Below are 10,598 nucleotides of genomic sequence, written 5' to 3'. Positions count from 1 at the left end.
GTCCTTTAGCAAGTGAATAGAAATTGATTAGTTGCTGGTAAACATTAATTGACCATTGTTCGAGCTTTGGTCCCACTTAGCTTAGAAGAAAAAATTTCATCTTTCCAACATTATTTGGCCTTTTATTGTGGTGATGGTGATAAACAATATTTAAGTGATATTTGAATTAGCAAAATGATGTGTATGATGGTGCTATAAGGCCTATAACAAATTTTGATGAGATCGAGCCTTTCCCGTTTTCTGGGTACATTAGAAATCTCATAGCAAGTCAAATTTCAAGCTATTATTCTTTTAATTTTATTTTCTCATTATGTGACTGCTGTAATTGCAATTTGTTACGTATTGATCAAAAAGTGAGTCACAAATTCTTTCAACAAAAAAAAGTGAGTCACAAATGAAAAAATATATTTAAAGTTATTGCATGGAATAATAAATGGCCTAGTGAATTCTTTATGCTGTGAAAAAATTCATGTGTTTATTGATTGCATGATTTGAAATGGTTGTTGTAGTGGATTATAAATGAGTTCTAGCAGTCCCCTAGTTCTGCCACATTACAAATCATTTCTTTTTATTTCTAAATCTATTCTTATCTTAATCATAATTCATATGCAGGAAAGAGAGAGCGGGTGGATTCCACTAGGATAAACTTTTGACATGATAAGGATGTTGAATTTCAGATATGAATTGTTCACTAAGTTAGTGGAATCAAGATAACCCGTAATTTTATGCAAAATTTCATATATAAGTAGTTCGATTCGTGAGTCAAATAGATATTAAAAGGGTTTTACGAAGAAAGTTCATGATTCTAAAAACTACAACGCCTCTAACTTATTAACATTTGTCTATTCAACAAAACATTGTTTACCTATCAAATGTGATTTAGAGATCTTACTTTAGATAAAAAAAGATAGTACATGTTAAACAACATACAAACGAGGGGACTCATCTCACTAATATCTTAAAGTTTTGGATGAATATTTAATTTTAAACTCACTTGTGTGGTTGCTTTTAGTTATATGTGATGATCCGCCTTAGTATTGTAGGCTCCGAAAAAAATAGTGGTATCAAAGTCCGATTCTATTTTGCGCGGAGAGGAGAGAATATTGATGTGTCAAGTGTGAGCAACATATAAGTGAGGGGACTCATATACATAAATATCTTAAGATTTTGGGTAAAGATGTGGTGCATGTGTCCAAAAACACATGTGAGGTTGCTCTAAGTCTAATGTGATGATTCACCTCAGTGTTGTAGGCTTCCCCAAAAGTGATAAAAGAATCGGGTTCAACTTGGTGAGTGTAAGGGGGAGATGTGTTAATTGTGAGTTAGAAATCCCACCTTATATAAAAGCGTTGAGCAACATATAAAAGAGAAGACTCATATACCTAATGTCTTAAAGTCTTTGGAGAAGAAGTTATGTGTAAATTTACTTATGTGGATGCTCTCAATTTAATGTGATGATTCACCTCAGTTTTGTCGACTCCAATAAAAGTTCCAACAGTGGTATCAAAGTCTAGTTTGACTTGGTAGGAGTCAAGGGGCGGGAGTGGTTCATAGTGTTTGATCAAAGACGTGAAGACTTAACCATTTTAAGGGTGAGAATATTGATGTGTCAAGTGTGAGTTAGAAGTCTCACATTGGATGCGAAAGTAAATGTTGATCAACAAATAAGTGAGAGAACTTGTATACCATTTGTCTTAAGATTTTGAGTGAAGATGTGTTTGGTCAAACTCACTTGTGTGACTGGTCTTACTTTGAGGTGATGATTCACCTCAGTGTTGTGGGCTCCCTCAAAAGTATCAACAGTGATATCAGAGCTTGGTTCGACTTGGTGAGGATCAAGGAGAAAAGGAGTGGTTAAATGGTGTTGGATCAAGGATGCATAGAGCCTTGCACTTGAGGGAGAAAATGTTGATATGAGATGTGTAAGTTATAAATCTCGCATTGGATGAAAAAAATTAGATATTGAGCAACATAAAAGTGAAAGAAGCCACAAACATAATATCTTAAAGTTTTGAGTGTAGACATACCGGTTACTAATATGATGATCTACTCACAAAACTTTCATAGACTAAAGCAGTTGTTTACTCAATTAAATATCATTAGATATCTCTTTAATATTTTAGTCATTGCTTTGCTTATCCAATAACTATATAGTTGATTATTAATGTATGTTGATCCAATTGATAAAAATTATGCTCAAATAACAATGAGTTCGAATTCTGTCATCTATGTGACGTTGGTGGATGTTATCCAAGTTTTTTTTTTTCATTTACTTTGATAGTTTTAATACTTTTTTAAAAACTAATGTTAGTATATTAGTTGTTATGCTAAAATTGAAAACTAGTGCACCTAAACTTTTCTGACTTTTGTAATCCTCCAAAACCCAACTGACCAAAAAAATTTATTACCAGAAGAAAAAATCCAGCAGTCGATTAAGATATAAAATCAAAGTCTGTACTTTTTCCATTTGGAAGCAGCAATTAATCACACACCTGATTACTTTACTTTATGCATATGCTTTGCCTAGCTTTCAATTTCCCACTTTAACTTTGCTTTTACCTTAATTGGTGGTACAAAATCAATATTTCATCTCCCTAATGGACAAACTATATATCTTAGAGGTATACAATAAATAAATATTGAAAAATGAAGCAAATAATTGCCCCCACAAAAATAAATGACCCTCCTAATTAAAAAAAAAAAAAAGGAGTGAATAGATAATAACATTTTTGCATCAATCAAATTACTATACAAAATGAGAAGGCAAAAAGAATCTCTGCCTCTTACTTCTTGTAGGACAATTAGATACCATTGATGATGAAGCAATTTTGGTCACTGCTGATTTAAGGGACTGTTTGAGAGTATTAATGCAAACATTTTCTTCACTGTCCTTAGAACAAAGCACCAATATACTTTTGATTCTGCCACCAACACTTGCTATATCAGCTTTAACTGTTGTAAGTCTTAAACTTTTGAGGACTTGGATTAGTTCAGAGAACAATTCTGGTCGATCGTCGCAACAAACAGAAGCTTTGATGATGATGTTGTCTTTGAATTTGTTCACTTTGTTAGTGTTGGTTTCATCTTCAACAACATGGTTATAGTCTATTGATACTTCATCAATTTCAGTTGGAACTGTAATGACTCTGCTAACATCCATTGCTTTTCGCTTTAGATCTTTGACTTGATCTATCACACTCCCTAGTAATGCTGCTTTGTCCATCTGCAAGTACATAAATGATTATGTTATGCAAGGGATTCAATCGAAGTTGCGTTGCAGTTCTGTCGGGATCCTTAATATTGCAGAAAATTGTAATCAAATACGACTAATGGAGTAGTAAATTCGTAATTATTGAGACAGACACGGACGCTGCACACAAAACATGTACACACTGAAAATAATTTGAGAAAATGGATGTGATTAAATGCAATCATATGTGTCAGTATCGTATTAGTATGTGGACACATCTTTAATATGAAGCATCAGTGCTACATAGGTAGAGTTATCAAATATTTTATTCCACACCGGCATAGTAGGAGACGGTTTTTAATTTTTTTGATGTTGTGTGTATAATGTAAGTTTCATCCTATATTTTCTCCAAGAGGGGAAGTGGAAATCAATTCCTGATGCATGTTTGGATTGAGTAAAATTGCCGGAGAGCCACCGTGATTTTAGAAAATTTGAGTGTCACAAAATCATAGTGTCTTTGTGATTTTGTTGAATTCACCATCAATTCAAACATACAATAAGAAATAGATCCCAAATTGTTCATACTCAATAGTACAATTGAAATTACAACCAAGTACATGCTTTGAATTATAATGACTTTGATAAAATTACGGTGGCAACAAAATTTTATGGAAGTTTCAAAAGATAGCTTTTGTCAAAATCACAATAGCACACTTATTCTTCAAAGCCTGAATTGAATGAATGCAACATCTTATCACTTGCATGAAATATGTAACAAACTCTAAGCTTCAAATAGTAATACACTAATACTATACTATATAATTAAATTAAATGTGACAAACATGAATAAGTTTACCTTATCAGACTTGGGAATAAGTTTTCTAAGATTAGCAAGCTGTGTATTAATCCTGTCTCTACGTCTTTTCTCTGCTTGACTATGACTCTTGGAAGCACTTGCTGCTCTATCTTCAACACTACCTTCAATAGGTAAATTCCATGACTGAAATTCACTATATTGAAAAGAACCAGAAGAAGAGTCAGAGATATTATGAGGTAATATCTGTGTAGGTACAGTCACAGGAAATTGTGAATGATCATTACTGTATTGAGACCAGTTTGTGCTCAAATGCTGCCACTCAGAAGAATCATTGTAGTTTTCCATACTCATCCAATTATTCTTCTAAACTTTCTTCAATGAGGTTTTTATTATCTCTATCCAATGTTACTGTTTGTTGCACTATGCATTGATAATAATGAGTGACCTTCTTCTTATCTTGATGGTGATTGGTGAGTGATAAGCAATTACCTTTGATTAGTCAAAATGAAAATCAATTTTGGCCTTATCTTTCTGTCAATTCATGGAGACATTTTTATTTTTCCATTTAATAAATTTAACGAACTTAATTGGACTTTTATAGGAGAGGAAATAAAGAGCAAAAGAACAAGAATGAGGTGGCTAACTTAGAGTGTACGGACATGATTATTTTTATGTGGTTCAACTCAATCTCAATTGTTGGATTAATCTTTAATAGTTTAATTTCTAAACTATTTCATTGAATTAAACTATTGAGCACTGCAAAAAAAAAAACTATTGATCTTTTTTTTTTACATATTTTTTTATTATCAAACTAATAAGATTTTGTTGAGTATGGCTGATAGACGCATAAGAGGAGTAAGGGACGAGAAAAATGAACTAACGCTGCTCTCTTCGTCCCTATCTTCGCGTCTCTTTAGTAAAACTTAATCTAAATTTTAAAATAATATCGTAGTTATTCAATATCTATTAGATCATAGTTGTCGAATCATTCAGATCACGCTTCAAATGATGAATCGTAAACGTGGGTAGGTTCCAAAGAAATAAGATAGTATATATAAATAGACTAAAGAAGTACTAGTTTAAACTTTTAGAATCACTTGGCCTAGCATTTAGCTTATGTAGTGTAGTGGAAGATGATGATGTAGTAACTAATGTTATCTCTTGGCTCTTGCCTCAACAGTGCTACTATTTTACTTAACCTGTATCACATAGACAACAATTTATACTTTTCATATAAAATATCTGTGAAAGGGAAACTCCAACCTTGTATTTTCTTCGAGTTTACAACCATTATACAAAAAAAATCCAACTTTCATTACCTTTTTAATTTTAATATATATGATATGATTAGATTAGTTAATTAATTGATAAAGTTAAAAAAGGTAAGCACCAAAGGTTACTTGAAAGTGGTAGGCTTGTGGTGGTGGATCCCATCCATCCATTGAAGATACTTTAAGATCTTCCATATTGAATCATATCAATTAGGTAGAATCAATCTTTCACTTATGGACCTATACAATTATTCCAACTCAAGTTTTAGTCTCTGCCATGATCACTAAATGAGAAAAAAAGGTTATCATAAAGTGAAAAAAGAGAGAGAATCCCCTAGATTTACTCATGAAAATTTTACAAACACAAGATATTACATTTACATTATTAGTAAACAAATTACCCTTTAAGTTGAAGACACAAAGTAGGTCCTTTTTACCTATCTATTGGACTAGTCAAAGTGCACAATGCACATACTTCCAAGACAAGGTTTGTTTTGCTTCATGTATCTTTGATAGAAAAGTGAGAAGTTCAAAGTATAAGGACTCAGTAATAAAAGAGTTCAATTTTAGTACTCTTTGATGTCTCTTTGCTTGGTCTGTCTACAGCACAAGCTAGAAAACAAAAAAGCCTCAATTACAATATATGTAGGGTCCAATATTCACTTACAATTGCAACTCATAAATAAATAAATAACAAAACAAATTAACGAGTGCACCTTGAGGTGTGACATGACTTCTTATCTATCAACAAATTGTGTGGTTTCTTATGATCCGGTATTTTTTTTATCCTTATTTTTCTATGTTTTGGGTCCCATAATAATCTTATAACATATCTACACTAGATCTTATGTTGTGCACAAAAATACAACGTCGGTAAGTGTGTGTGTCACGATAAAAATGTGGTAAACCAACCAACCAACGACCAAAGAAAGCACAATGGTGTTATATTGTTATATTAATTTAAGTAGCTAAGTTTTTTGTTTGGACAGGAATGAGCTAAGGTTGGAGAAGAAGAAGAAGACAAAAAAGTGAAGTGAATGAGAAAATGATTTATAGATAGGTTGATGGATTCTTAACATATGCTTCAATAAAGCGTAATTAATTAGTACACGTTAAGAATGAAGGACGATAATTGAATTAAATGTAGATAGAAAGGGATAGTCGAACCGAAAGTTTGTTTTGTTTCAATAGATTTTAAATGAATTAATACGGCCAATATGTTTTGTGCCTCACAAATTACAATCATAAGGTACCTATCAACAATGAGATCCAACTTGCTTCCTGTCCTTTAAAATGTCAGATTGGAATTAATGCTGCTACCCTGCAAGATTGTGCATCTCTCTTATTACAATAAAAGTCACTTGCAATTTTGGAAAGATCGATATGTCAATTGTGAGTTAGAAGTATGATATTGATAAATTTGAAGAAAAGTTGAACGTTGAATAATATATAAATAAGTTTATTTATATACATAATGTATTAATGTTTTAGGTTAAGATGAGGTGTTCAATTTCGCTTATGTTGTTGCTCAAAGCCAATAAATTTAAATTTAGATGTCATGTACATATATTAGGGATAGTAATCGGTATAAACATATATTGAAGTTATATGTGTTGATTGAAAATATACATGTTGAAAAAAATCTCACATTGTTTAGAATTAATTGTAAAGAAAGGGGAGACCAAACTATATATGAGTTATAGTTTTTGCTTGCAAAATGTACTGGTTGAAAACACTCTTGCATTTAAACTTTTTTTTTTTTTTTCCTTGTCTTATACTCTTGTCTTAGAATGTTTTAAGATGTATTTAATATTTCCTTTGGAGGGTGTTGATGTACTGGGGGTTGGTGAGTGTTTTAGAGTAATCTATGTGTTGTAATTTTGTACATAAAGTTGTATTCTTTAGCTGTCATCTTGTCAGTAGACAACGGTCGTGGTTTTTTCACTTGTTTTAGAGTTTCTATATTGTGTTTATGTGTTGTGATTGCATTCCTTTATTATTATTTTTTATAAAGGTTTTTTCCAAAAGTTGGTATCATATCTTTTGGTTCAATCCAAGGATAAGAATTCTTAGTATGCTCTGTGGTTGCATTATTGTACGATCTTCAACATCAAAAAAGAAGGGAGGTACTATGAAAGTGCTACAATCACATATTTTGTGAAGACAGACTCGTCAACGTTGGCTTCTAGTCTGATGAAAGCACTCACTTGCCGAGTTGTTCTAGAGAAGGTTTCTTTAGAGACCGAGTTTATTTACTTTCTTATGTTTTCATTGATCTTGTTTTGGTGGGACTGGTATATGCCCCTACCCTTTCTTTTTCTTTTTCATATTAATAATGCATTTGAAGAGATTCTATAGGATTAATGGTGCATTGAAGTGTCAATGTAGTTAGAATGTCAATGTGTTATCATGTTGCAACTTTCTTCAGTTTTGCTTAAAAAAAAACAAGTAAATGAAGACTTAATATAGAATAAATGGAACCAAACACTTCAAGTTAGATATTCATTGAATTGAATTGTATCCGTGAACACCCCTTACATGTAGTCAAGTATAGCTGCAAGCTTATCTGAAAAAAATACAATCAAAACAACAATGCTGCATAGTACAAATACAGCACCACATCCCCAATTCTACCTGGTTTCACACCCCTACAGACCAAGGACACCAAAACCAATCAAATCATTTCAGTCCCTTCCATTCTAACCACAAACATACCTATTGCCAACACTTCCCTCATACATTTTAGACCCCACAACAATCCAATTTCTTCAAGTAATCCATCAAATCCACCATCTACTGATCAAAGTGCCAAATTTCTCTTCCAAACCACCCCAACTGGCAAATACATCACTGAGATATTGAATAATCAAATCCTTTTGACTTGATTTTCAACCAATTCCAAGCCAATATTTTCGCCTCTTCCACCACTATAGCCTATAGGTTTAAATGATGGTTGTTTATAGAAGTATTATGCAATTTAGGCAACACATTATTTGAAATGATTATTGAAATTAATGGAACAATGCCAAAATTTGTCTTTTCTAAGCAATTTTCCTAAAAGCTATATGTTTTTCCTTTGGCTACAGTAGACTTTCATGTTCAAAAATCTTATATAGACAAGTTGGTAGATGGTGTGGGAAATAGTTGTAACGTTTAGACAATGCTTAACTGAGTGTTGCTTATACTTTGCACAGCACTTTTTTTAAATATGGACTAACAGTATAGACTACCATTATAGGATTTAGATAATATATTTAACTGTTTCCTATTTACTAAGGCCACAATTATGCATACGTTGTCATGTATTTGAGGCAACAATTGATTGTTGCGTATTCATTTAGGCCATGTTTGAGAGTTTAGGATGGGAGGGGAGGTAGAGGTTTTGAGGAAAATGAAGAAAGGAAAAAGAAAGCAAGAATAGTCCACCAAATTGAATGAGTTTTTATTTTTCTTCATAATACAAAATCGTCATATCATCGGAGAAACTCAAAAAATGTATTGTCAGATGATTTTGGAGGGCTTTGATAAATTATTCAAAAAAACATCAATGTTTTATAATAATTTCAATCATAAACATTTTGTTCTCATTCTCTACCAAAAAAAACCTCTCAAATAAGATGGAAGATTACTCTCCTAAGATTGTAACATATTTTAGGCAACAACAGTAGAGGTAGTCAGACGTTGCCAATTTCTGATCAACCAGCAGTTGTCAGCAGTTTTGAGATCATTGTAGCATTTCTCAGTGTGTTGAAACAGAATCAGTTCACTATTAGCAAGGCCAAAGATTCCAACAAACATATTTCGATATTTTTATGAATTAGTAAATCTTAGAAGAATAATGGCCTTACTAAAAGTACAAAAAGGATGAGGTATTTCCATTCTCTTCGAGAACACCTTGCTGAGGGTTGGCTTCAAAATCCTTGTTGAGATGATTTGGAGAATATGGTCATTAGAAGATATTTTCTACTATCCATATATTCATTAAAAGATGGGGAGAAATTACTAGTTTTGTTCAAGGGGTTGGTATAAAGGATTCTGTTCCAAGGTGGACTTTTGGGATGGTCTAAACCCAACGTCACCTCCTCATGACAGAACAAGTCACACTTTTGGACCATGTAGTTCTCATACCATCACCTCTTAAGACGTGCCTCATTCTTTATCTTACCTCAATTGTCTATTGACTTGAGTGTCGGAATGCATGCATACAAGTACACACCACCATCGGTTTTTCTTACCTCGATCAACCATCATTTTGAAATACTCCTTTCTTTGCATAACTTTGACGTTCAATCAGAACAGTGCCCTAGTTGTGATTTTGAGACCAGGTTCAGAGACAATGTTAGATATAAGATACTTCACCTACAGGTTATATGAATACCAAGAGTACGGAAGCAGCAAAAATAATAGTTGAAGCCATAACATCCAATGAATAATATCTCACATGCACTATATAGAGATTGTATCAAAATGAGGAGTCCCTGAGCTATGATACACGTAGGTGTTGATAGACTTTTAGCAAGTGTAATAAAATAAGTTATTATCCACGCTTTTAGCAAGTGTAATAAAATAAGTTATTATCCACGCGGATTGTGTTAATCTCAATTTAGCAATAAAGTAAATATTTATGATTCTTATCAATGATTTTCTTCTAGTTCCACGATAGTTAACAAAATAGTTCTAATCAATTCCTTAGGTGGTCTAATAATTTTTGAAGGATTAAGCACGTTAACCTAAATTCAATTAGGTCTAAGTAGAAAGCTATGGTCAGTAGTCATTCATTCTCACTAAATCATCTTTATATTTGATCAAGATATAAAAAGCATTAAGAACAATTGAATTGAATAAAAACTATATTGTCATTCACAATAAATAGAGTTTCACAGCAACAATTAGGATCTCAGACCTAAACTCTGGAAACTTAACAACTCATAGTAAAAGGATCAAGCAATATTAATAGAAGAAATTACAAGGTTTTAATCATGATAAGTTCTTCAATTTGATATGCTTTGGCTCTCTGTGCATGCGTTAGAACCTCCTGCTACTTCTCCTTGATTCGTCTTCTTGATTGCAAAACGTGATGATATCACCAAAGAGTAGAGGCCGCACAGAATCCCACAGTGCGGCCTCCTCTTTTCCAAAACGTGATGCCTCCTTTTATAGCATATGTAACCTAGTTTCTTTTCAGCATGTTACACTATTCTTTTTCCTCTTGGTCATCGTAAGCCATTTTGATTTTCTATTGGCCCATCAATATGAATCTTAAATCCATTGCTTTTTGCACCTCTTGTTTTTGCTCTTGTTTGATCATATAATCAATAAT

General features: G+C 32.5%; 1 protein-coding gene across 1 annotated transcript; it reads right to left on the bottom strand.

Annotated features, from left to right (window-relative positions):
* Positions 1-2,432: 2,432 nt before the first annotated feature.
* Positions 2,433-4,532, bottom strand: LOC11411370 (transcription factor bHLH51). Its single transcript, XM_003600879.4, has 2 exons — positions 4,047-4,532; positions 2,433-3,223 (listed from the first exon to the last, which is right to left on the bottom strand). Exons 1-2 carry the CDS (start codon positions 4,356-4,358, stop codon positions 2,747-2,749), a joined length of 789 nt encoding a protein of 262 aa, XP_003600927.2. The 5' UTR covers positions 4,359-4,532; the 3' UTR covers positions 2,433-2,746.
* Between the last annotated feature and the right edge of the window lie 6,066 nt (positions 4,533-10,598).

This window comes from Medicago truncatula, chromosome 3 (genome assembly GCF_003473485.1).
Source record: "Medicago truncatula cultivar Jemalong A17 chromosome 3, MtrunA17r5.0-ANR, whole genome shotgun sequence".
NCBI lineage: Eukaryota > Viridiplantae > Streptophyta > Magnoliopsida > Fabales > Fabaceae > Medicago > Medicago truncatula.
The sequence above is the reverse complement of the archived record's forward strand: the minus strand, read 5'-3'. Positions and strand labels throughout refer to the sequence as shown.

Excerpts from the sequence above, each read along its gene's own strand:
- LOC11411370 (XM_003600879.4), bottom strand. The coding sequence starts at position 4,358 with ATGAGTATGGAAAACTACAATGATTCTTCTGAGTGGCAGCATTTGAGC. Across the intron at positions 3,224-4,046 it reads TTATTCCCAAGTCTGATAAG|ATGGACAAAGCAGCATTACT; the intron begins GTAAACTTATTC and ends ATGTACTTGCAG.